The 25,938-nt window shown below is 48.2% G+C and overlaps 9 protein-coding genes across 9 annotated transcripts; 5 read left to right on the top strand and 4 right to left on the bottom strand.

Annotated features, from left to right (window-relative positions):
* OPY2 lies at positions 1 to 1,251 on the top strand (the record flags this gene model as incomplete). Its single annotated transcript, XM_031145965.1, has 2 exons — positions 1 to 16; positions 74 to 1,251. 2 exons carry the CDS (start codon positions 1 to 3, stop codon positions 1,249 to 1,251), a joined length of 1,194 nt encoding a protein of 397 aa, XP_031008350.1.
* A 2,180-nt stretch (positions 1,252 to 3,431) lies between these two features.
* ras-2 lies at positions 3,432 to 4,231 on the top strand (the record flags this gene model as incomplete). Its single annotated transcript, XM_031145966.1, has 2 exons — positions 3,432 to 3,536; positions 3,626 to 4,231. The coding sequence occupies 2 exons, from the start codon at positions 3,432 to 3,434 to the stop codon at positions 4,229 to 4,231; spliced, it is 711 nt and encodes a 236-aa protein (XP_031008429.1).
* A 2,752-nt stretch (positions 4,232 to 6,983) lies between these two features.
* On the bottom strand, positions 6,984 to 8,283 carry LHYA1_G000979 (uncharacterized protein; the record flags this gene model as incomplete). Its single annotated transcript, XM_031145967.1, has 4 exons — positions 6,984 to 7,333; positions 7,434 to 7,491; positions 7,710 to 8,107; positions 8,157 to 8,283. The coding sequence occupies 4 exons, from the start codon at positions 8,281 to 8,283 to the stop codon at positions 6,984 to 6,986; spliced, it is 933 nt and encodes a 310-aa protein (XP_031008430.1).
* A 69-nt stretch (positions 8,284 to 8,352) lies between these two features.
* On the bottom strand, positions 8,353 to 9,130 carry LHYA1_G000980 (uncharacterized protein; the record flags this gene model as incomplete). The annotated part of the gene is made up of 2 exons (XM_031145968.1): positions 8,353 to 8,825; positions 8,887 to 9,130. 2 exons carry the CDS (start codon positions 9,128 to 9,130, stop codon positions 8,353 to 8,355), a joined length of 717 nt encoding a protein of 238 aa, XP_031008384.1.
* Positions 9,131 to 9,608: 478 nt separating this feature from the next.
* On the top strand, positions 9,609 to 10,700 carry hdl_0 ((S)-2-haloacid dehalogenase 4A; the record flags this gene model as incomplete). Its single annotated transcript, XM_031145969.1, has 3 exons — positions 9,609 to 9,665; positions 9,714 to 9,986; positions 10,104 to 10,700. 3 exons carry the CDS (start codon positions 9,609 to 9,611, stop codon positions 10,698 to 10,700), a joined length of 927 nt encoding a protein of 308 aa, XP_031008383.1.
* Positions 10,701 to 14,303: 3,603 nt separating this feature from the next.
* Positions 14,304 to 18,463, top strand: apsA_0 (Anucleate primary sterigmata protein A; the record flags this gene model as incomplete). Its single annotated transcript, XM_031145970.1, has 3 exons — positions 14,304 to 14,431; positions 14,461 to 17,381; positions 17,430 to 18,463. The coding sequence occupies 3 exons, from the start codon at positions 14,304 to 14,306 to the stop codon at positions 18,461 to 18,463; spliced, it is 4,083 nt and encodes a 1,360-aa protein (XP_031008386.1).
* A 779-nt stretch (positions 18,464 to 19,242) lies between these two features.
* On the bottom strand, positions 19,243 to 20,695 carry pro1 (putative gamma-glutamyl phosphate reductase; the record flags this gene model as incomplete). Its single annotated transcript, XM_031145971.1, has 3 exons — positions 19,243 to 20,129; positions 20,176 to 20,337; positions 20,395 to 20,695. The coding sequence occupies 3 exons, from the start codon at positions 20,693 to 20,695 to the stop codon at positions 19,243 to 19,245; spliced, it is 1,350 nt and encodes a 449-aa protein (XP_031008385.1).
* A 481-nt stretch (positions 20,696 to 21,176) lies between these two features.
* csn-3 (COP9 signalosome complex subunit) lies at positions 21,177 to 22,761 on the top strand (the record flags this gene model as incomplete). Its single annotated transcript, XM_031145972.1, has 3 exons — positions 21,177 to 21,347; positions 21,408 to 21,626; positions 21,676 to 22,761. The coding sequence occupies 3 exons, from the start codon at positions 21,177 to 21,179 to the stop codon at positions 22,759 to 22,761; spliced, it is 1,476 nt and encodes a 491-aa protein (XP_031008388.1).
* A 630-nt stretch (positions 22,762 to 23,391) lies between these two features.
* Positions 23,392 to 25,593, bottom strand: ssb1 (Replication factor A protein; the record flags this gene model as incomplete). Its single annotated transcript, XM_031145973.1, has 6 exons — positions 23,392 to 24,546; positions 24,632 to 24,745; positions 24,795 to 25,056; positions 25,105 to 25,127; positions 25,205 to 25,272; positions 25,323 to 25,593. 6 exons carry the CDS (start codon positions 25,591 to 25,593, stop codon positions 23,392 to 23,394), a joined length of 1,893 nt encoding a protein of 630 aa, XP_031008387.1.
* Positions 25,594 to 25,938: the final 345 nt, after the last annotated feature.

Here is a 25,938-nt window from a genome sequence, read left to right on the forward strand (position 1 = left end):
ATGGCCTTTTCATCAGGTCAGCTCCCCCCCCCCCACTTGGCCCCCAATACTGTCGATACTGACCTTCCTGTAGCCTCTTACAATAGCCTTTTCCGACGATGCGTGGTTTGTGGCCCGGAGTCGCCCTCATGCCCTTCCTGTGACAGTGGCTTCCAATGTGCACTCCTTCCGCCCACGTGCGACGAATGCCAGAAAACTCAGTGTGTAGCCGCTGCCGCCGCTGCCACAACTACAAGCAGCTCCTCCAAGTCGTCAAGTTCTGGCCCAAACGTAGGAGCAATCGCCGGCGGTGTGATCGGAGGAATATTGGCTATAGCAGCTGTGACATACCTGGTCTGGAGATTCTGTATCAAGACAAAGAGACAACAATATGAACAAGAGGACTGGATTGAGGAGCAAGAGGAGCAAACAGCAGCAGAGAAGGAGTTCACAATGCGACGGGATGCAAGGGCTTCAACTCACACAGTGGCTTCCATTGCTTCCACCGTCCTGACCAGGGCTTCTAATATCATTCAAATCGCATATATTCCAGGAGTTACGAACCGATCTGCACCGTCAACGCCTGGCCTCTTAGTACCTCCCGTTCCTCCGATTCCAATTGCGTTATCGTCAGCTTCCACTACACCACGATACGAACAAGAGCATTTTTTTATGCCTGGTGACCTGCGGGACTCTACCTATTCCGGTATCAGTGATCGGACTTCTTACGCAAGGAATAGTGTTGCGTCCACTATCTATGGAAAGAATGCTGTCGTTTCTCCGGTGCCAGCTCAGACAGTGATCAGGGGCAAGGCCGCAGTCGTCAGTGTGAAAACCACTGGAGGTGGCACACCTGGAGAACTCACACCGCCAGTTCCCAGTGTCGACTATGATAAATACGGAATTGGCGGACCCCCGAGTCCTGCGTTCAGTGTTGGATCAACCTTCCTGAATAATGCCAGCGCCGCAACGCAAGTCAGACCACAGGTTGTGCGAGTAGAAAGCGGCCCAAAGAAGACACCACAAAACTCAGCACCTGGAGACGACGTTTCTATGCATGAAAGTCTTCTTCCTCGAGAATCACATGCCATCACTATCATTGACGATACTCCCACGATGGAGCAAGGGCCTTTCAAAGACCCGCCGGTTTCTCGGCAGAAAAGCAATAGTTCCCTTAGTGCTGTGATCGAAGAGGCAACGAAGAAGGCGAAGGCCAACGGCGTGGAGAGGAAGGGGTCTCCGTTTGGGGATGAAAACGAAATGAGAGAGTGAACAGTTAGATTGGCTGCCTCACATGATGTGGATTCATTTGTTCTGATTCGACTGTAGTCGGATTCCAGTTTCCAAGGACGACTTCATTGAGCTTCGTATGTCTATATTAAGATTCTTGGTTGGGATTTAGGACGGCGCATTGAGGATTCGGTGGGGCCCTTTTTTAGGAGATATGATATCAGGATGGGGGTTTTATTGAAAGCGTGGCTTTATTTCGTACAAATAGAAGATGATATTTCAATGCTGTTTGGCAGCCATCTGGCAAGGCTACAAGTGACTTATATATGACTTGACTTGTTACTTCTCAACCAGTAGCCATACGCATTTCAAAATGAAGTCGTTGCAGGGCAATTGCATGTCATTTGTACAAAGGGTTGCCCATTACTCTACTGCCCCGAAAGAATAGGACAGGAGGTCTTCGTGGCGGGAAAGAGTAGACTATTCTATCGATATTATCTAGACACGAGGATAGGAAGATGTAATTCGTGAGTAAGATCATTCAGTCCGTCATCCGACCCGGATTGGGGCACAATATAATAATACCTAGGTAGCTAATGGTGTCTTTACTCTCACCCTCACCCTTCCCAAGCATTCTCTTATTAATGCATTGATATACCGAACCGCACCTCCAGTACAGTACCTAGCACTTTATACTCCGTACTCGTACCCTACTTATTGCCCCATCACATGTGATGAAAGCTTAGACGTGTCTCTCTACGTTGTTCAGTGGGATAGGATAGGATCAGCCTGGTGGCCTGCGAGTAAGTAAAAAAGATGGTTAGTAAGTGTATTTATTAGTGAGAAGGCCAGCCACAGAAAGACAAAGAACCCGACGCGACGCGATCCCCCACTCTCACTGCATTGCGGTACTTGACTTGAGTAGTCTTCGTGCTATCGCTGGAGCTACTCCGAGTACAGCCAGAGCAAGTAAGTACCACGAACAGCCTTGGCTTGGGTACCTAGGTTCAGGACTGGTGGGAGGCTTTACTTACTACTTATCCTCAGGCCGAAGTCCCTCTTCCTCTACTCTCCTCTTCTCCTCTCCTCCTCCTTCCCCGGTTGGGCCTGACCCTGCCCTGCCCTGCTCCTACTCCTATTCCAGACGCTGCTTTAATGCCCTCTACTCGTAGCCCTTCCCTTCCCTTCCCTTCTTCCAGCACTTTAGGAGACGCGCAAACAGTTTAGGATTTTGCGTGCGTAGCTTCTTGCTGCATGGGAATATCTAGGAAAGCACTTTACTTTTCTTCTCCTAGTCCCCGTCGCCATTATCAGAATCATCTTTGCCGCATTCGCATTCTCATCTCTATCGCCAGCTCCAATTACTGAGTACTACCGTACTGAACTCTGACCCCTCGCCTCGCCTCCCAGCGCTTCGGCAGCGGATCTCTTCCAATTCCTAGCTCAAGTCCTAGCCCCAGCCCAAGGCTAAAGGCTTATTAGCTTAGCTACAGACTACAGTACCAGGCCATCTTCTGTCTGTCAACCCCACCGACGAACAAGCTCTTCCCTAAAAGCTCAAACACCCCAATCACTACTATCATTATTGTTATTATTACTGCTATTATCTTGTTACCATTATCACCAAACTGTCGCATCCTATACTTCACGATAATTAATCGCTGCCAACAGACTCGACCACCACCCGCACCCGCACCCGCACCCTCGAACAGAACAGCGAAACATAGCCCGGACCAACCAAACCAATACCTAATTCGCCGGCAGAGTTGCGCATAACGCCTGCAGATACAGTAGATGACTGTTGTTGATCAAGTAAGCTTAAGCTAGTTCACGCACCCCGCTCTGGTCTGCTCCTCCGTTGTTGAAGCTCTCTCTCTCTATTGCTCTGTCTCGTCTCCTCTTGTCTGTGTAGGCGGCGGAAGGCAGGCATTATTTATTGCTATCGGCCACTACCGGTATCGACGCTTGACCCAACCAGACCTGACCTGACCACACCAAACCCTCTTCAAGCGGACGTCCGAGCTCCTTCGACCTCCCTGTCCGGAGCAAAGCAGGACCCAGTACAAACAAATCTTCACTGCGAGTATATCTAGACCTTTGTTCAAAGATCTCGAGGAGACATCTCTCGATTTTATTCCTCCCTACCTACTCTCTGCCATCTCGTCCCAAGTTCTCTTGCCAGCTTTATTCCGCCCCCCCTCGAATTGACAACATCCCACATCATGGCGGGCAAGATGGTGCTCTACAAGCTGGTGGTGCTAGGAGATGGAGGTGTTGGGAAGACAGCCTTGACTATACAACTTACTTTGCAACATTTCGTTGAAACTGTGAGCAAACATTTTCCCTTTCCCGGGCCCCTCAATTCTCCCTTCGCACCTGTGACACCGAAGACTCCTGCTTACTTTACTGTGTGCAGTATGATCCCACAATCGAAGATTCTTATAGAAAGCAAGTAGTGATAGATGGACAATCATGCATGCTAGAAGTCCTCGATACAGCCGGTCAGGAGGAATACACAGCTTTACGAGACCAATGGATCCGTGACGGAGAAGGCTTTGTACTGGTCTACAGCATTTCCTCACGATCATCTTTCACCCGCATTACGAGATTCCATAACCAGATCCAGCGAGTCAAGGAATCCTCGGCCTCATCACCTTCGTTTATAGGATCTCCAATATCATCAAACATGCCTTCAGCGCCAGTTCCAATAATGTTGGTTGGAAACAAGAGCGATAGAGTGACAGAGCGGGAAGTTTCTACACAAGAAGGGCATGCTCTAGCACGAGAATTGGGATGCGAATTTGTTGAAGCATCCGCCAAGAACTACATCAATGTCGAGAAGGCTTTCTATGACGTTGTGAGGCAATTGCGCCGGCAACGCATGCAGAACAGCCCAAGATCAATGCAAGGGACCGGAAGAGGTACACGGAACGGCTCAGGCGATGGGCTTCAAAGAGACAGCACAAGGACTTACCGCAATGATCGTGCGAAAGGAGATAAGAAGAAGTGTGTCATATTATGAGAAGGCTATGCTTTGAGGCGACCATGGGGAGTGCTCTGGGAGCATGCCCGAAAATAATGAACACTTTTCCAAGAAGCCATGGTAGCTTTCCCCCCACGAATTTGTGGCCCTCCCCACCATACCCTTGACGACGCCCCTTCCATCTTCTACAGCGTTGCACGAATTTCAACCTGGATTGGCGAACGGAGTACCAAAACAGGAGGCGTATGGCGTATCATGAAAAATCGACGGGTCTCGAGTTGGAACCCTCCAAAGAAGGAATCTACTCCCGTCGGTTCAACACAGGGGTTGGTGTTCACTGGCGCATTTTTGGAAACGTATCTTGCTTGCTGCGAGCTTTCATGTCTTTAAATTTTCACTACTCATCTAAATCCATATTGGGAGCCCAATGAAACGGCAATAGGAGGCAGCATGGCATGAACTGGGTAGAGAGCGGAAAAGAGGCTTCAGCAAGGCAGAGCCAGCACAGCAAACAGCGAGACCGAATTCTTGGACCCGAGATCCCACCTGTTGCGAGCGTGAGAGTGATGATCAACTGTGATGTGATAGCTTGCTCTAAAAGATTGTCTATCGCATATACATGTCCCAACGCACCCCACGATGCAATAGAACCCCCACGCAGCCCCCCGTAGCCCTCCTGAAACGGCGGCACCTTCCCCAAAGCCATCAAACCACCCGGCGGGAAGATGCAAGCAAGAGAATAGGGCAAGCGTCTAGAAGGCACCCCACAGATAGCCTGCCTGGGTTATCTTCCTTGAAGGAAACCCTTTGTATTTTAAGCATACAGTACAGTAAGTTCATGTACCGTATCGTACTACAGTACCTCTACCCCTGCTGCGTCGTTACCATGTCATGTGCAAACTACCTCAGATAGATATCTAGACTCGGTGGGAAATTCCAGATTTTAAAAACCGAAAAGTAGCGCTATGTTGGATGATCCATCGGAGCCCAAGCGGAGATATCTTGCTCCAATTCTCCGCGTTCCCACGGTCTTGTTGAAAGATCCTCCACATACCTTACTCCGCACTGTACTGCACCGTAGAAAAGAACCAGGTTCTGTTTCCCGCCGAGAAGGACGGGCTCCACTGTTACTGTCCTCAGCACGTGTATCCCACGCTTTATTATTACCGGCCATGTAGGAGGGGAGGGCAAATACTTCCTTCCAGAAGTGTAAGATGTGCGCTATATTATTTTGATACTCCGTACCAAGTCCAAGTCAAGTCTTGATCATAAATCAGAAAGGTCAGCCTAGTGCAGTTGGAAATCGGATACATTAGACAGCTAGTCAGTAAGTAGGTAGTCCCGGTAGTAGTAAACTCTATCTTAAGCTTGCAAAAATAAGGAAATGAAAGACAAATGGCTCATGCGTTGGGCACCGAAAGCTCGGGATGTTGATGAACGGCCAAGGCCACATAAAAAAAAAGTTAAATTGAGAGGGGTGTGATGTGATGTGATGGGATGTTCGTACTGTGACGAAAAGAAGCATAGCATGGCACTATACTCTACTGGCAGACGGGCTTCCCTGTGCACAGACAGACGAACCACAACGTAACATCCCATGAAATATATCGTACCGAATCATCGAAATGCGTCTGCCTAACTTTTACTACGGAGGTACTAAGGCGCGGCGCTGCACTGCACTGCACTGCACCTTTTCTTTGCGCGCATCAACAGACCGTGCCCGAGGCAGTAGATGATCCGAGCTGGGAAAGGCAGGAGCACCCTGATTTTTTGGAGTTGAAGAGGGGCGTGGAGCATGAGGGGTAGATAAGACTACGGTATATCTGTATAATGAGAGCTATGAAGATAGTAATTTATGTACCTATGAAACTACTCCATAGCGAGAAATGAAAATTATACCAACATAATCTTCGGAAAACTTCATGCTTGGGTTTGGGTCACCAGGGTTGAAGGAGGAGGAGCCAGCGACTATCGAGCCATTGTGGTTGGGGAGGCTAAACTAGTGAAGCATGCAAGTCATGAGGCTGTACCAAACAAAATCTGCTTTTGGTAGCTTTACAATGCAAAAAAGAGGCTTCGATATCCTGATAATTCCTCACGAACGAACTGTTGCTATGCATCTTCTCGTCGATCTTGTCATTTTCCGATCTCTCACAAAGGCTTGTAAGGGTTAAAAGGGTTCGGTGGGTCCGAAATACCCCGCCCCACCTGCGAGCTCATTATATTTCGGAGGGAGAAAAGTAAAGAACAGGCCTCCTAAATCCCCTAGAAATCTCCGACGTCTCCTCTTGACCATGCTCTCTTCAATACCATTGCTTGGGTAATCCTGAAGGTTGAGGCCCTTCTAGCCATGTCCTCAGAGCACCCGAATCACGCGAGGTAGTAGCAAAGCCGCGCCACAAGTGCTCAGTCATCCCTCTTCGAGAGAGAAATGCCAGTAGCCTCGCGTCGCAAGTGGTGCTACCGTATGCACGAAGAACACCCTGCATGGTGCAGATGTGTCTCTTCGCTCCATGCCGCCATTTCAAAGCGGCGAGCATTCCTCTTCCCCAAAACAGGGAGAGCAGCGAGTCACGTGCCAATGGCTATGGATATGTTAGATCCCGACCGACAGTGTAAAATACGGTTTGAAACCGGCAATGCGAATCGGGAACGCATGCATAAGCAGAAGGCTCCTGAATCGAGATGTGACCGGATCTCTTGCTCCTGCTTGACAGATGCCCTACCTGTGTTGCCTGTCTTGCCGGTGCTGTCCTACAGTTACCAGACTTGGAGAGAAAGGATTGAGGTCTCATCTAGCAGCCCAAGACTGGGATAGGTTCGGGGCTCGGGCCGGCTCGCTATCCGATCCAGCTTGGCTGAGGATGTGGTGTACCGCCGGTAAGAAGCGAGATAGGGCAGCTGCAGAACGAGGGGTAAATTTGCCCAGGCCAGCGTGCCCAAGCCAGTGGACAGCAGTTGACATGCGGCGGCTGACCCAAGATGAGATGAGACAAATCTGAGATGGGTAACGAAATACGGGAATCCGCACGAGCTGAAACCTGGGGAATTCGAGGTATTGGCCGTATTGGTGGTCATTCGCCAGATCGAGGCGACCTGCCGATTCTGGCATCCTTCGGTGGCCTAGAACAGTGATGTGGTCTGAAACAAAATTAAATCCTGTGACGTATCAACCCAAGCGGTCATCCATTTCACCTTTTCATATTCGAGAAACTTATGAGAGTGTACATTGTATGCAAACTGATATTGGCACTGCCCACTTGCTTAACGGCATATACCCATCCGATATCAATGCAGCGCTAAGCAACTTTGTCTTCCCCTTGTGTTACATCAACCGGATGCTTATCTAAGCTCTCATACCACTGCGACAAACATTTAATCAGCCTTTTTTTCCTGGAGGAGAATTTCAGAAGCGCAGCATTGATTGAAAAGCAATGAGAAATGTCTCAAGAGAGCAAATCTGCATTCTCAAATGTGTCGACATAGGGGGTGGACATAGTTTTGATGAATGACTTACCTGAATAGCACTGCCAATTAAAAAGCACCAGGATCCCCAAAAAGTTGCCAAACTTCCTTGGTATACGCACCCACTATTCGCACTTGCGAAGCCTAGAGCACCGCAGAGTGTGAAGCCGATTCCCTTTTGACGCAAACAGTCAGCACAGGTAGATATTAGAGACTGATGACTAACTCCTATCAAATTCCAAACACCGATATGCCAGCCCAGAACTCTGGGTGCAGGTAAATACCATTTTTGTTGTGTCTCTAGCATGAAGAGTGTGCCTGAAATGATAAACCCGCTACCCCCAATAACTTGAGGTGCCCAGTATGCTCCATTCTGGGCCGCGGTTGAGGTCAGTCTATCAAATATTGGAGGCAAAGCAGTGAAGCCCGAAATCCAGAAGACGGTTGCACCTGTACAAGTGTAAGAGACTAATAATTGACATGGGTGGGAGTGACTAACCTATCATTTGTGAGAGACAGGCAAGAAAGCCGATCTCTTTGAGGTAATGCGTCCGCAATTCATGGGAGGTAGGAAACCATATCCACGTACTAGCAGACGATGAACTTGGTTGGTCTTTTGGAGCCATAGTCGTGTCAATAGGTGGTTTACCTGAAATATCTACATTAGCAAGAATTTGTGACACCGAGTGGGGCAATCAACCTTTTAATGCCTTGCCCTTTCCCACGAGGTTTTTCTTGTTTCCGTGATGATGAGTACAACCATCTGGACGCAACCTAAGCAGGCCATTCTCCTCCAATACTTCTTCTAACGCCCAACCAAAGCAATCCGAGCGGTTCTCATTGACAGCCTCGATCATCAACAATATGGACCCGATTTCGAATATCGTAGCGCCAATGAAGGCAGTTATGCCACCGGCATCAGTGATCTCACCCTTAAACTCGGTGGAGGGGGATTGAAGTGGCAGCCAAACAAAGAAGGCATTGATACACCAGACCACAGATCCCAGTGTGAATATAATAGCCACCAAATACGAGACGTCCCAATACGGGTATACGCTGAACATTCGCCATATCCCCTTCAACACCTCTTTAAGACTGTTCGTGGCAGGGGGTGTAAGGTATTTGGGATTGTTCGCAATATCGGGAACGACGAATATGGCATGTCGACCTGAATGATAAGTAAGAGGTTAGCAACACAAATGCTTTTCGTGATCGGTTGAGGAGAGTACAACCTTTTCTGTTGTCGCGAGTTCTGAATTCTCGTTGTACATCCTCAGCTCGGAGCTCAGCATTTGCCTTTTTCGGGGGTTTCGTTGCATCATCGCCCTCGGCTTCTAAACGCTCCTCACTAGAGTGTGTTTCCAACGGCTTAGCATTGAAGGGAAGCTTCCTGATTGTAGGATTCAGGAAACTAAAAGGCCTATAAGAAACGCCCTCGTGGCGTCTCGTGAAGGGCGTGAAGGGCGCGCTCATGGTATTTTTGGTGTGGAGCGTGGAAAGAACAAGGGACTCTACTTTTGCATGTTGTGGGCCTTCCTTTGGTGTTGAAAAGCAACGGAGAAGCAAGCAATTGTGTGGTGATGAAGTGAGTTCGTCGAATCTGTAGGCGTGTTTTTGCGTGAAAGATTTTCTGTTGTCAAAGTCCAAGTGACGACGCGCTGGAGGAGTATGGGGTAATGCTTGGCTGCAGGGTGGGGATGGGCTGGGCTGGGCTGGGCTGGGCTGATTGATCCCTTCCCCCGTCCTGAATTTATCCCACTTTCTCACGGTTGTGATCGGGGGTTACCGGAAGCTTCCAGGTTAACTTTGATGTTATTAACTATATATACACACGCATGTGCATATCTAGGTGCATTCGGCGTGTAATTATCTCTGAAGCTGTGCTTTTGGCTTGATTTGTTTCTTTCATCTGATCCAGACAGAGTTATCTATAGCAGTTATAATCAGCATCATGCCTGATCTCCTTCAGACCCCTCCCAAGGCGTTGTCCTTTGATGTTTTTGGAACTGTAGGTATGTAGTTTACAAGCCTTCCTTTCAATACTCCAAATATCTAGGTTGAAGTTGTATCTTGGGGAAAGCTGCTGAAAGTACATGCGTCGTATGGGAGTATGAAAAAACTATCCGTCCCACAAGCCGTCCCACAGTTTGACAAAGCATTCATTGACTTGCTGGTATTAGTTGATTGGAGAAAAACTGTTACTTCTACCTTGGTTCATAGCGCTGCAAATAAAATCTCTTCATCTTCAAGGTCAGCAAACTTGTCTCCAGAAGTCCGTACTCGCTTGTCGACGTTGACAGATAAAGATTGGGCTCAATTTGCGCAAGAGGTAAATATTATCTTTTATCATCCATCTCCCTATTGGGACAAATTTATAAGTTTCAATATCTCGGGAGTTTGAAGACATTAAATCCTTCTCTGTCAATTAATGCTGACTGCGGAGAAGTGGAGGAACAGTTACAAGAAATTCACGAAAGGCTTCGTGCCCGGCGAGACTGAATGGCTGGACATTGATACTCACCACCACTTGGCTCTCATAGATCTTCTCAAGAGTTGGCAACTTGAAGGGATGTACACAGAAGATGAAGTCGAGGAATTAAGCCTCATATGGCATTACCTTGATCCATGGACAGATTCATCTGCCGGACTTCACAAGTTAGGCTCCAAATTCATTACTTCGACCTTGTCAAATGGCAATCAGTCTTTGTTGAAGGATCTGAACCAACATGGCAACTTGGGCTTCAGGATGTTGCAATCTTCGGGAGATTTCAAGGCGTACAAACCGCATCCCAGCGTTTACCTTGGTGCAGCGAAGGCAATGGGTGTACAACCTGTTAACGTTGCCATGGTTGCAGCCCATCTTGACGATTTGAAAGCCGCGAGGAGGTTGGGCTTCAAAACAATATACGTCGAGAGGAAACAGGAAGAAGACTGGACATCAGACCAGGAGGAATACAAGGATGCAAAGACGTGGGTTGACATGTGGGTCACAGAGGAAGAAGATGGTTTCATTGAAGTGGCCAGAAGATTTGGGATAGAATGAGAGCCTATTAATTCATCCTCTAAGGTTGTATTGAATATGTTCGTATATTCTGACGATGCCCTCCTTGATCCACGGCGGTTCACGCTGCATGTGATGCAACGTGGCGAAATTTTGCAGTCCTGTGCAGCCCGGGGTCTATATCTTGATATTAATTTGCATGCTGCCGGCTGAAGGCAACTTGCAGTTTGCGGTTCCCCGCAGGAACTATACATAACCCGTTAATTGAGGGGGATGAAAGCGCTACGACATTTTAATAACGAGGCGGTTGCCAAGAAGCCAATAGCTCAGTGGAATCCAACAAGCAAAATTCATTTACAAAGAAGGTGTAACTTACAATGAAAGGGGCTAAGACGAATAGGTTATTTTACTACCTAGGTAGATACAAGGTTATAGGATATGATGCACCTGCATGTTATATACTACCGGTCGTAGTTTTTATCTAAGCTGAAGGAAGATGGCCAAAGGCGAGACCGAAACTTTGACTTCGGGCGATTTCAAGGCGCGGTCGTCATCTTCATCACAGTACAGCAATCGTCTTATATAAAGTGCTCGCTTCTTTTCTCTATGTCTGCCAGTGGAAACTGCTTAGCCTGCCTAGCGTAGAGACAGATTCCCGCATATATAATTAGACTAGCTTTTTCATGACAGGGAATAGGCTATTCTTACAATGATACTTTTCGAATAGGAGCTCTTTGCATAGCACGGAACAGATAATTATGGAGTAAATATTATCTCCACGGTGAGAGTTAAGGAACAAAAAGCAAGTTTACCTCTCAACTGAAACATTTTGACCACTAACTTGATCTGGATAACTGGGGACATTTATACTCTTGTCTTGGCGAACATCTTGAACATTGAATAAATGGTACTTCTTATTCTAGAAATGATACTAGATGGGGGATATTTTTTTTATTTTTTTTATTTTTTTTGAAGATGTAGCTCTGCTATGCTCCTGGCGCACGATTTACGAATTTGAGCCTCAAAGCTTTAGGAGAAGACTGGGGGGAGGGGGGGCCGGAACTCCCCCAAGTTATTAATCTGAGCGGGAAGCCTGCTCAGTGCTCATATCAATCTAGAGGCACTTGCAAGGAGCATATGTGCAAATACTTTTATAACACTCCTAATGCAGAGTGAGCAAGAATCATCACCAAGCTTCTGCTAGATAGCCATAAATCGACGTACGATTACCATAAGTGTATTAGAATCCCACGAAGGATGAAAACTTAAAAGAAAGGAGCCCAGCCGTCAGTGGTGCCAAGCCGGCCGTGAAACACCGCCTCACTCATTTGCCGACGAGCATCCGGCTGAGGCTTTTAGTCGATATACGAAGTATTTACAGTTTCTGTGAACTTTGAACGTGCCAGATACCGACCCAATTCCAGAACATGATCGAAGATCTCCCGAGGCGACAAAAGTCCGTACTCTCGGTATTCAATGTACGAAATACTTGTACTAGATAAAAGCCGGGCAAAGCTGCTGGGTTGGCAAAAGGTAAATTTACGGAGTAAGGGTACGGACCGTATGGCTTGTTGGAGTCTTGGAGATTAGTCTAGTCCAGCGGGGCTGCGGGAAGAGCCCCGTCCAGTTCCAGCATTTCGTAGATGGGATGGATTGAAACGCTAGCTGATCATCCCCCTTTCCAGTTTCCTGCATCCATTTGGCATCTCAGCTCTGCGGACGGTGTAGCCAATTACTGCGACCCGAAAAGTTCCACAGCCTATGATATTCCGTAAGTACGGAGGTAAGTAACTCTACGGATGTAAATTGTGCTGCACCCAGTTGACTGGCTGCTGAGCGGGCCGTTGGATGTCAGGGGTTCAGAGCCATACGATACGGTAACCAGGGGAGATCCAGGGGAGATCCAGGAGAGCCCTGAGTGGCCGAATTCCGAGTCGTCAACAGTACGAAGTACTCGAGTACGAAATGCATGCAGTACGAGTACGTATTGCACCAACCAAAGATCATTCTCATCCTCATCCTCTCGCAAGTCAAAGCTCAATGGGCCCCTGGGATCCGGGGAAAGAGCTGCAAACCAAAGCCTTCTCTTGCGGCATGGACAACTTACTTGGTATGGAATAGAGTACAAGTCTTGAAGTCTTCAACTCACCTCACCCACCAAAGCCTTGGGGAGGGGACCTAGAGAAAGGTTCAGTTGAGAAAGGTTCAATTGAGAAAGGATCAATTGGCAAAGGATCATCCCAGCACGCCAACATCCGAAGCAGCAAAGCTACAAGTACCTACCTCCGCTACTGCTGTACCGTACGAATACGGAGGTACGTACGTTTAATCAATTTACTCTTGATGTGATCAGGAAAAGTATTTTACGAGTACCGAAAGCGTACCCTACATACAGTACTGTACACCTACCCTACACCTCCCCTACCGTAAATGTGAAGTGCCTTGCATGTCGCTTAGTCTCCCTAGCCCATCATTACGACCCAAGCCAGACTTCACTAGGTTCGGACCCCCGTAAAAGTGGTGAACCAGCGGCTCGTTCGCCTGCGCTTTTTAGGGGCTTTCCCTATTCGTGCCACTCATCTCCTTGTCAAATTGTCGTGCACCCCGGATACCACAAATCCCCTGTGCTCCTTTAACCTCATTCGAGCAAGGCGCCGTCCTTGTCACAGTCCGTGTGTTCCTACAGTAGGCGTAGGCTTCTTTCTCTGATCTTCATGCAGACTGCACTCACTTTGTTTCTCTCATTTGCATTGCCCTGTACATTATCGTTGAACGCGTTTCCTTCTCTTTGTTACGTGTTTCTGCTTCTGCTCCTGCTTCTGCTCCTGCTTCTGCTTTTGCTTTTGCCTCTGCTGTTCCCCGTGCTTCAATTGACTTGTAGGGCCCTACGAGTTTAATCATTAAAGCTTTTGCTTTCCACGGGCCAACTTGACAAGCTGGGTAAGTCGAGACTCGAGCGTCCTGGTTAAAGATTGCATCTCTGCGACACCAGTACTACCTATAAATCAACTTGTTGCTAATACGTCAGACACCAGCGCATTAAGACAACAAATCTCGCATTTCTTCATTGCAGCTACTTTATGCCAACTCTTCGTGTTTAGTGTCGCTGAAATCTATCATACAAGCTCTTCTATTGCGCCAATTCATAAGAGGACCAAGGGACATGGATCGCAATGAATGATGAGCAACGGCCACAATCACCTTTCTGACGCATATTCATGCAACAAGGCGCTTCATTTGTCGGGCTATGGACTAGCCGGTGTGTAGAAATATCTTGAAACAAAGCATATCTCGTGCCATATTCGAGGTACTATATTATTTTCTGCTTCACCCTCCACGATTCACCCGCGCCAGGTTGGACCCGGCATATTGCGGTTGGGGCGAGCTTTCTTGGGTATCCTTGAGTAGATGAAGCTTGAAGCTAACTTATGCCAAAGCGTATCCGGGAACACTTTCTTCTAAGAACCTAATCAGTTCTCTAAAACAGGACCACGACCGGGATATATCCAGGGTACACGGATGCAATACCACTAGCAATACACGATAAACAACAATTGATAGAGCATTCGGGGATTTTGATGGAGAGATTGAGCAGACATTCTAGTGAATTTTCGCTTCCCTAGGGAATCATCTTACGGAAAGACGATGTGGGAGACTGAAGATGAGGGAGGGGCGTATAGGACTCCTTCCAGGAGCTCGCGGCGATCTTCTCGCCAGAAATCATCATCACCGCCTCCAAACCAAGGATCAAAGGATATCACAAGAGACGAAAGGTACTCTCCTTTACCCTGTAGACAGATAGTCGGAACTTACAGCGCAATAGTATTTCCATACTCGACCCTCGAAGGTTTACCCCAACATTACACGCGAACTTGGTTTCCGAGATTCTAGCCCTGCGGAGAGACCAGGAGGAGAAGATCAAAACAATTGAAAGCTTGGAGTCGTCATTGCATAATACCCTAGGAGAACACGAAGAAGTGGAAACCAACCTTGGAGCTACCGCGAAGGAAAATCGGTCGCTAAAGCGTCAATTGGCATTATTGGAAGGAGGAACGTCTTCAGCACTTTCTGAACTTGCTAGAGAACGTGATGACGCTGCGGAATCCAATAATGACATGAAACGGAGGTTGGAAACGGCGCAAAAGAAAATCAAAAGCCAGGACGACGAGTCCGACCGAGTCCATGAGCTGTGGGAGAGAGATAAAGACAATTGGCAAGACGATAGAAGGAAGCTGGAGCACAAAGTTCATGTGGCTGAGGGACGATTGCGAGCTGTACTCGACGAAGTTGCTGCGTATCAAGCAAACCACCAAAATGCACAGCAGCAGCCTGAAAGTGAAGCAGAGGAGATGTCTCGAGATCCTGTCCAGAGTGACACTGCCAGTGTGCGGAGCATGAGCATGACCAATAGTATTCGATTTTCAATGCTGAACGGCCCCAATGGTGGAACAAAACTGAACGGGATCAGCTTGGCAGATGAGTTGGGCCTCGACGATGATGAGGAAGTCCAGACAGATCAAGATGGGAGGGAAAGCTCTTTCTCTGTCCGTCACAATCGAACACAGAGCCGCGAGAGCGTCTTCTCCAAGCATCATCGACGTAACCAGAGCAATGAGAGTCTCATGCGACCAGGTAGCGTTGCACGAGGCAGGCTAATACTAAATCAATCAGTATTGGAAAGACTTGAAGGTGGCATTTTGGAAGACGATGAGTCGGTACTACCGAAGGTCAAAGTCGAGTATATTGATACCGGGTCTCAATATTCGCCTCCTCCATCGCCTGAGTTGCCTGCGTCTGTTCCTCAATCCCCTGTCGAGCATTTGGCCATAAATGGCGCTGATGATATTGCCAAAGAGGAGAGACTGGAGCCAGAACATATTCCACGAGAGTGGGAAATAGAGGCTAATCAGCGAAGGAAGCGTGTGCATGCAAGCCCTTTGATGATTGAAGCGTCAAGCGGAGGACGGATGGTTTCTGCAGCATCTCAGACTGGCGAAGAGCCTCTGAGCCCTCCTAGAACGCCTATATCACCTACCAGAGCCCCCCCACCTCCACCACCAACAGAGCTTGTCGTTACACCCCAAATGATATCAATGTCAACGCAAACAAATGCTCCCGAGCTGCAATCACCCAGACGAGCCGCGCCTCCACCACCAATCCCAATCCCAGTCCCCTCCATTCAGCTACATCCTCCAACTTCCGCTCCCACAACGCCGCGTGAAAATCGACTTCCCCAGTATTTCAAGGATGTAGGCTGCCAAGTGAGCATGCAGGTACCCGTACCGTCGAGGTCGATATCCGTTCAAACAGAGGAGATCAGAGTGGATAAACGATTAAACTTGCTCCCACCACATCTCCAGCCTTCCTCAATATCTTCAAACCCGCCATCCCCGGAACCAGGGTATTATGATGTGAACCGATTTTCACCTGTTCCGGGAAATATCCCTCCACGAAGTCCTCGACGTCTGAACCGTCCAAGCATGGACCAAGAGATTCCATCCTCACCACCTGAGCCCACTCGTGGCGAGACCCGTGACGCCTATCCTGGGAATAACGATGATGGATTCCTGAACAAAGACAAGGGATCAATTCGACGCCCTCACCGTATCAGCAGCTTGTTCGCGGGGTTCGAGAACGTCAGCTCTGATGATGCCGACGACTTTGCTGATGGAGATATGAGTGACAATGATTACAGAACTCCTCTATCAGCACCCAATCCCCAGTCAGGCACGAACAGAGCCGGCAAGCACCGTGCATCAGGACCAACATCAGTCCCGGAGAATTTGGCGCTTACCGAGGTTTCTAAAGCCACCCCAGGAAAGAGCTCAATGAAGCAAAATAGTCAATACGACGAGTATGGCGATTATGGCTCCGCCGAAGTTCAATCAGACACGCAACGAACCTCGATGAAGCCACTTCGTCAGCTCGATAAGCCCCTAACCCTTGTTACTAATAGCAAGCCAAATACCATGCGCCGTGCTGCTCTCATCCAAAGTGGTGTAGCTGCACACCAAGGTCGTTCTCGAAGCCCCAGCATCCCTGAGCTTTATAAAGAGCCCCCTTTCCCGATTCCTACTAGGGCTAGCTCTCGACGCCCGCCTGTCAGTACCAGTGCTCCAAGTGATGGAAATAGAAGCCCAACCTGGGGACGAGGGTCTGGTAGGGGTCACTACCGAGCAAACAGCATCCGGAAAGTTCGCTCTGCAACGGCACTTCCCCGAGGCGGCCGAAGTTATCGCCGCCAGGTTAGTCGATCTCCTCCGCCAATGTCGCCGTCAACAGAAGCTCCTGAAAGTCCTTCACTGCCACCGATGCCTAGCAATGAAATCACAACTCCACGGTACATGAGGGACACTGGCAGTAGTCGGTACCGAAGTCACCGAAAACAACCATCCGCCACCACGGCCTATACAGCTACCACGGCCTATACAGCTAATACGACCAACACTTCAAACACTGGCAGTGGATCTGTTGGAAGCACCAACCAAGCTACGAGCGTTGTCGATGCTATTGCACAAACCATGGTTGGCGAGTGGATGTTCAAATATGTGAGACGACGCAAGTCATTTGGTGTGGCCGATGCCAGTGGCGCCGAGGGCGATGGTGTGAACGGTGCCCGTCACAAACGCTGGGTCTGGCTTGCTCCTTACGAACGAGCTGTAATGTGGAGCTCCAAGCAGCCAACATCTGGGTCGGCACTAATGGGTAAGACGGGTAGGAAGCGTAAGTTGCACTGGTGTATTTGTGGATCTTGGGCTTTACTAATTTCAGTAGTGGCCATTCAATCAGTATTGGACGTCAAGGATGACAATAGCCCCCCTAAAGGATCAGGACCAATCTTCAATCGATCAATCCTGATCTTAACTCCAGCCCGTGCCCTCAAGTTCACTGCTATTTCACCAGAGCGGCATTATGTCTGGCTCACAGCCCTGTCCTTCCTCGCCCACTCATCACAAGCCGTCCCAGAGATAGTTCAAGCACCACTTCCAGCACCGCAACCCATCATTCCCAATTTTGAAGTAGCTCAAGGCGGTGGCCGACTCCGCAGAAATGGCATCCGCGATTCCATTCGCGTAGCCAAAGGCAAAACCTTCACCGCACGCTCAGGCCCGACCAGCGTGCACTCCTCTCAGTATGGCGGAACGGACCAAAGTATCCGTGAAGTTGAATCAATCCGTTCTAGCCGCACAGATCCAATGCCCTCAGCGGCCGATCCGCCCTTCGTACCTCGTTTCTCCGAACGAGTAAGTTCTCATGGGCCCCCTCTTAGCCACAACAGGAAGCGTAGCAACACCGGCTCACGGATTCCACCTCCTCTTTCATTCCGTGGCTTCTCAAGTCCAACCGGCACAGGTAGTCACGCGCCTACATCCAGCACTGCTGGTATGAGTGTGGGCACTAATGGTTCCTCCGACATCTACCAATCCCAGCCTGCTTCCTCAGTCTCAGCAGGCTACACAGGCATGAGTGTTAGCGGTCGCTCATCCGTCCGAACATCGGATGCTTCCAACAGGCCAGTCAATAACTTCTTTGATGCAGTAGGCACGATGAGGATGGAGGCTTTCATTAGCCCCATGGCATCGCGTTTTGACGAGTTTCCCAAGGAGCAAGAACAAGTAAATATGGTGGGCATACATCGGAGAGGGAGCCGAGAAAGACGACGAAGGAGCCGGAATAGAGACAGCTACTATTCAAGCCGGGGACGACCGAGCGACGATTGGTATTCTGGAAGCAAGACCGCCGGCGAGGAAGAATATGGCCATTTCGACAGTGGGTTCAGTCACGACCCATTCCGAGGCTTTTGATTTGTTTTATATTGTTGGAGTGGAGTGGAACGGGAAGTTTGGCGTTAATACGAATTTGGCTCACGCCCTGTTCCGCTGCTTTTGTTGCTGTGTATAATGAAGGAGCGGATGGGGGATTGGAGTAATGTGTTAATATGTGGCTGGCGTCTCTTCGATATTTCCCCACCCACTGTATATATGTGTGCACTCGATCGTTCCCTATGTCTCCCTTGCAAAAGCTCGGGATGGAAAAGCATTTGTAATTCGATTCTTGATATATTTGCGAGGATGTCCCTGCGCTGTTTGATGTAACTTTCAAAGCGGCCTAGAGTGGCAAATGTCAATAATACACATCATCCTCTGCAGGGCATATATATTATCTTCCCATCATACGACTCCGCCGCTTCTGTGCTTTCCAATCCGAACAAGTAGACGTTTCAACACCGTGAATGCAAAGGAGACTAGAAGCCAATGAAGTCAAGTAGGCTGTGGAAAGATATATAGCCTTGTCGTTATAGTGCTTTGCAACAATTCTTAGCCGTTTCGAGAGAGATATGGTGGCGGTAGAAAACATGAACGGGGGCCACTAAGGTTGGATCCTGTGAAAGAGCCAGCACCAGATCTATCAATTCTAAATCACAGGCAGGCGTTATAGAAACTGAAAAGACCGCCTAAAACGTCTCAATGTATGGCACATGCACAATTGAGAGAATTGAGTAGACTTACATACTAGTTTAAGTGTTGAGAACCGATAACAGGAAATATTAAAAATGATACGCTTTTGGTTTCAAGGACTCAATCTAGAAAGGTAATTTTTCATGCTTGAAGCTTCTTTGTCCACTGCCTTCGCCATACTCTGCAGTAATTTGACCGCCACCTCGAATCTTGTACTTGTAGATCATCAATCCTTCCAAACCTACCGGACCACGCGCATGGATCTTATTTGTACTGATACCGACCTCCGTCCCGAAACCAAACCGCATCCCATCAGCCATACGAGTGGAAGTGTTCCAGAAAACGCCGGCGGAGTCTACACTGGACATGAACTGCTCTGCGAGAGGCGACGAGGAGGTGAGAATGGCGTCGGTATGGTGAGAACCGTGGATATTAATATGTGAAATTGCTTCCGTGACAGTGGACACGGTCTTGATGGCGAGAGTGAGGGAGAGATGTTCAGTGTCGAAATCACACTCATCTGCATCTTGAAGGATAACAGATGAGTGTGGCGAGAGCTCCGCTGTCAAAGCCTTCTTGCTGGAGGCGTCACATCGCAACGACACGCCTTTGGCTAGCAAGGCTTCTGCCAAGGGAGGAAGTAAAGTCTCCAGGGAAGCTTGTTCTACCAGAAGGGTCTCTACACTATTACAAGCTGCCGGGTATGAGGTTTTCGAGTCAACAATAACCCTGACAGCCATCTCCGGATCGGCAGTGTGTTCGAGGTATATTGCACAAATACCATCCGCGTGACCAAGGACTGGGATCTTGGTAGACGACTTGATATACCGTACTAATTCATTTGAGCCTCTTGGAATGACGAGGTCGATATATTGGTCAAGAGCCAGAAGTTGAGGGATTACATCTCTCGTCGTGACTAGTTGAATTGCCGTATTGGGAACTACTGTTGATTCCAGAGCTGCCGAAATAACCTTGGAAATTGCAACAAATGACTCTGTTGATTCCTTTCCACCTGCAACTCATTAGTAACCGTACTCTTGTAGGCAGTTATTCCTGACCTTTCAAAATAGCTGCATTGCCCGACTTAATTGCAAGAGAGGCGATATTTGCAATGACTTCTGGACGAGCTTCAAAGATGATCAGAAGTACCCCTATCGGACATGAGACTCTCTCAAGCTCTAGTCCTTCGTCAAGCCTCGTTCGTAGCGTTACTTTACCGACTTCAATCCTCAAAATCAGTTATAGACAAGTCATGCGGGAATGTAGATCTGCCATACCAGGATCTTCCAGCTCACGAACATCCAAAATTCCCTTCAGCATGTCCTCCCACTTCCCCTTTTTGCCCAGGTCCAGCCGTGAGACTATACTCAAACTCAAATTGCCATCATTAGCTGCCTTTTTCGCAGCGGTCAAATCCCGAGCATTGGCAGCTAATATCTCATCTTTGGACTGGGAAAGTGCAACATGAATAGCTGTGAGGGCATCATTTCTTGCAGAAGTTGGCAGTGTTGCTAGGGCATGTGAAGCCGATTTGGCTGCTTTTGCAGCATCCACAGGGAGAGCATTGGTGAGAGACATTTTCAGTGACAAAAGTTAAATGTGAAGACGAGAGTAGAATGCCAGAGCAGTACTACATATATAGTATGACTGAACAATCTACCGCTAAGGTTTGATCTAATATCGATATCGATATCGGCGTGAGAAATCCGATGCAGATTTTTACGCCACCCCCTCCTTTCAATCGAGCCACCCAGAGCTCATACTGTAGGCAGCGTAGAGCGTAGCCTTGTCAAGATCAACCTCCAGACTCGTCGACTGACGCCAACACAACACGCTGACCGTGTGTCTCCCTTCCAGAAAATATACCCCAGAGTACAACAATCACTCCGCCGGCGTAGCGCAGCAAGCAGCAACTTCGTTTGTTCTGGGAGCTAGCTAGTCGTGGGAGAGCCTCACCAGCTTCACCTTGCCCATAGATCTACTCCACCATACACCATCTCAAGCACGAACATAATACACACTCTACCCACCGAGACCCCCTCCTAAAAAATAAGCCATAATGGACGACTTCCTACCGAAGCTTCTCTCCTTCCCGCAACATCCTCCTCCAACAACTCCTCTCACAGACACCCAATATGACGATTGCATCAGAGCTCAGATTACAGCCGTTAAGAGCATACCCGACAGCAAACTGCTTGTGCATACATCTAGCGGCGAAAGTGTGTTAGACGTGAGCTTCTCTAGAACTCCAACCAGATCTTCAATCTGTCTCTGACTGCTGTTACATTAGTTCATCAACCCCGCCATAAACACTGTACCCTACACCTTCACCCTACTTGCAACCATTACTGCACTACAGAAAGGATCAAAAACTGTGAAGGGAGATAATCTGTGGGACAACATGACTGGATTTTTGGCGACTTTTGACCCTCGACAAATTCGGTACTTGGGCTCGGAATTAAGTACGATTATTGAAGCAGTTGTGGAATTTGCTCGTCAGCGCGGACAAGTATGCTTCCTCTCGAAGAATTGCGATTCAAGTCACTGACGTATATTAGTCTGGTGCCGCAGTCGCCCCAGTCAGCAATGCACTTCTACGCTACGATCCTACTGGAGGCATGCTCACTTCCAAGCATCTCGTCCTCGTTAGGTTAGCCTTAAGTTCTCGACAATTGGCTGATGCGGTCCCGACCCTCGACAAACCTATCCTATACTTTCCAACCGCTCAGAAACCCTTAAAGTCGAAGCTACTATGCAACTTGTCCAATTCGCCAAACGTCTACATAACTTCTGACGGTGGCTTTAGTAGGAAACTCAAGTCCTGGGAGGTCCTAGAGTACTTCTTGTACCGTGGAATGATTTATATGGGCACTAGGAACTGGAAGAAAGCCCATCAAAGCTTGGAGGATGCCTTCACGTTTCCAACCAAAGATGGCGTCGTAAGCAAGATTCAGATTGATGCATACAAAAAGTGGGTTTTAGTTGGTCTGTTGCTGAAAGGTAAACTCTTGGGCCTACCAAAAGTCACAGGCAGCGGCCCGGCAAAATCCTTTCACATTATCGCCAAACCATACGAGGCCGTCGCTCAGATCTTTGAAAGTGGTACAGCAACAAGACTCAAGGCGGAGGTTGACGTGGGCAACGTTATCTGGCAAAACGATTGCAACATGGGCCTAATTCTACATGTCCTTGCAGCCTATCAAAAGAATCAGATCCGTAATCTCGCTTCCATCTACACCAAGATGTCCATCCAAGAGGTTCATACCTCCACCACGAGTGCTGAGACAGGAGCCCGGCTTCCAAATGTCCAGGCAACAGAGACCCTTGTCCGAAGCATGATCGCCGACGGTTCCTTACCCGCGACTCTAAGCGCTTCCCCGAACCTAGTCCTCAGCTTCTCGCTGGTCGGCCAGGTCTTGTCAGAGCCACAATTCCAACGTGAGCTGGCAGCATCAACCACACAGATCAAGGCTTTAACAGACGAGATCAAACACACGGATCACATGTTGACCCACGAGAAAGACTATATCAAGTGGCTTCAAAAGCAGAAAAACAGCGGCAAGAATGCCGCAGATTTGGGTGTCGGTGGCATGGATATGGACTGGAATGGTGATGATGAGGACCTGATGGCTGGCGCTTATTGATGAGTGGGCGGCATGAAGAAAGTCTAGTAATGATGAAGAACATGCCTATATCCTACGAGAAACGCTTTATGATAGCCTAAGCTTGCTCCGACTACGATTGGTACTTGGTTGGTGGCGTATTGCATGGATGGTGCATAAGGGCGTTGACGGGATATGACATGAAGTGATAGAAGAAACTCGTGGATACTTGCGAAGATAGCAAGCATTGCAAAAGCCACTTTACTCTCAGAGAAGAAAAGGTCACAGGATAGATACAGAGTGATCAATGAATCTATTGTTGGGAACAAGATTGACTTGTACCAGTCAGTAATTGACGTGAGACAGCTTTTATTATGTTTCGTTCTTGAATCACCCGGATCAAAACTATCAATTAAGAAACTTAGACAAGTAATTACAGGCGTATAGGTGTCTTCCAGTCCTCTGAAGCGTTTATTCAATCACTTGACATTACACTGCTATGTTTGATTGGTTTTGCTGTGCCATAAAAGGAAACTACCACGGTCGCCGGAATTTCGTACGAGGGACCACCTCCAACATAAACATCATCTCGTGCTATCATTTACTACTAATTCGTATCCCCTGACCGAACCACAACAGAACCATCTCTCAAAAGCGCTAATCCACTCTCGCTCAATCTATGTTGTACAACTTGATAAGCTCCGCAAGTTTGTGTGCCTCTGCCTTGAAATCGATGGGAATGGCGCTCATGACCTGGTACCTAACTCTTTGCTGATCCTGGTATGTGTCCATCTTTGCCCGGCATTTGAAGTAGTGAGAAGTACAATTTGCATTCTCAAATTCCTTCTCCATTGCCGGGAGATCATTCTCTTTAAGCTCCATCATCTCATCTGCACTCTTTCCCACAACCAATCTTCCCACATCATCAAATGCATTCAAGTACATTTGACCTGTGTGATCACTCACGCTGAGAGTGAGGATGTATCGGTGTTCGGGTTTAGGATGGTTGATATTGCATTTCTCACATCTCCATGTACCGTCGCCCTCATCAGTAACTTTCTTGTTGCAGTCCGGGCTCAGGCAAGCTGGGTAGGAAAATGAATCTTGCTTGATGTAGACGATGGTAGCCTTGACATTGAAGTAATCGGGGGTTTCGGGGTTCATTCCGAGGCCCTCTTCCTTAATCTGAGCAACAGTCTTTGTCTCTTCTCGACGACCTCCTGCAGCTCCCGCTGCAGACATACCGGTGTGGGCAAGGAAGGTTTCACGACGTCCTTGGGAATCGTACCAGCCTTTCAACTGATGAGCCTCTGAAATATCGGGGTCAAGGCTCATGGAACCTGAGGACAACAGGCTCAAGCTTCGGCCACCAAAGTCGGACACCTTTGCGCCCTTGAAAGCAATTATTGACTCGGGGTTGGCATCAAAGCTGGTGGCTAGCTTGCCCCAAACGGTCAACTTGACGGAATAACCGCTTTGGTCCACCAGTGTAATTTCACGTTTTGAGTAAGGTCTGTGGGTGCTTTTGGAAGTGATTTCGCTTACTTCCGCAACATCTTTCAATACTCCAAGAATGTCAATGGTTGTGTCTTTGTCGATATCTTGAAGGCTGGCAATATTGGTGAAATTGAACTTCATTTGGGGAACACTCTCTTGATCCTCTGCCTTCTCAACTGTAGTGTCGCGATCAAAAGTGAGTTCGTAATCGTTAGAGAGGTTCGAAAATTGTTTCTTTGCAAGATTGACCCTGCATGGACTTGAAATGTAATAGACAGAGCCTTCCTGCAATACGTCGTAGAGCTGATCACATTGCTCGTTAAATCCAGTCTACAAAGTCAGCTTTTGCCCCTCCAAATTTAAATTTACAGGACGGAACAGAAGAGTGTGATATCAAAAAGACCGTTATACTCACTGCTTTAATCTCGCCACTTTCGTCAAGAAGGTTGACGCTGAACAACTTCCCTTCAGTAGCTTTTTTCCACTCCTTGATTTCTGACTTGCTAGTGACGCGGGCTTTAATTGTCCACTGCCCAGCGAATTAGCAGAGTCAAAAGTTGATCGTTTGCGGCTCCAACCTTATGTGCGTATGGGCTTAACCCCTCTATAGGATATATGTTGGCATGCGATGCTGAGCTTGTTGGTGCAGCTCGTGACGGGAGAGCTTGCTGCTGTCTTGTGGGCTCCGCTGGTTTGTTTCCGTAAAATCCACCCCCGGCAATAGTTGTATTCACCGGCTTAACATCCTCTTCATCTTTGTCCTTCAAAACGACAGGTTCTCCGATCTTTTCAAGTTCTCCTAAGCTTTCGATGACCTCGAGGTCCAGAACGATGAGAATTCTGAAAATGGTTAGCTGTGAGTTTTTTAATAAATCTTCATTTACAAACCTTTTGCCCTTGACAGCATTGGCCTGTAGAATTAAAATGTCGGAGTCAGTAATATTTCAAGACCAAATCGGGAGGGAGTGCGATGAAAGTCTTGACTGACCTGGAATGCCTTCAATCTAACAATCGAACCCTTCTTTAGCTTTCCATCGTGTACAACATGGTTTGCCTCTGGAAGACGGTAAGTAGTTGTTATTGGGAAATGGCAACCTGAAACTTACGGGTGGCAAGCATGCTCTGTACGAAGTTCTGCACATCACTCAAGACGAGTCTGTAACGTTCCGGCGTGCCTTCGGTCTGCGATCCAAGGGTTTTGATTTGGACGACTTGGCATATCGGCACAGGATAATCTCGGTCCAGTGTAGTTGGTTCATTGAAGATTGCGCTGCCACAGTTAGAATTCTGGTGGGGCCTAAGCTTCGATGGAGAGAAGACTCGGGGAACATACTTCAAAGCACCTTGGGTGATATGGGACTTTGCTGCCTCTGCCATCTTGAGTATGCTGCACTGCACTATGGCGTGAGAGACGGGCAAGATATGAAGAGGAAATTTGGTGATTTTGATGGTGGTGGTGGTGGTGTTGATGAAAAGGAAGAAGACGCGTCCGTCGCGACTTCCCGCGCGTAAAGTGCTGCAGCGCGCTAAAATCCCACCACCACCCCGCTCCCGCTGGAATGAATGGCGGGAGCTTCCTTCTAGGCGGTACGTATTTACTCGTAACTTTACGAGTACAAGAATCAGTACAACTACAACTACAACTACGAATACAACAAATACTACAACTCAATTACAACATTACAACTCCGCTTCTTCAGCCGTCGTCGTCATCTTCTACAA

Source organism: Lachnellula hyalina, assembly GCF_007821495.1.
Source record: "Lachnellula hyalina strain CBS 185.66 chromosome Unknown contig00016, whole genome shotgun sequence".
Lineage (NCBI taxonomy): Eukaryota > Fungi > Ascomycota > Leotiomycetes > Helotiales > Lachnaceae > Lachnellula > Lachnellula hyalina.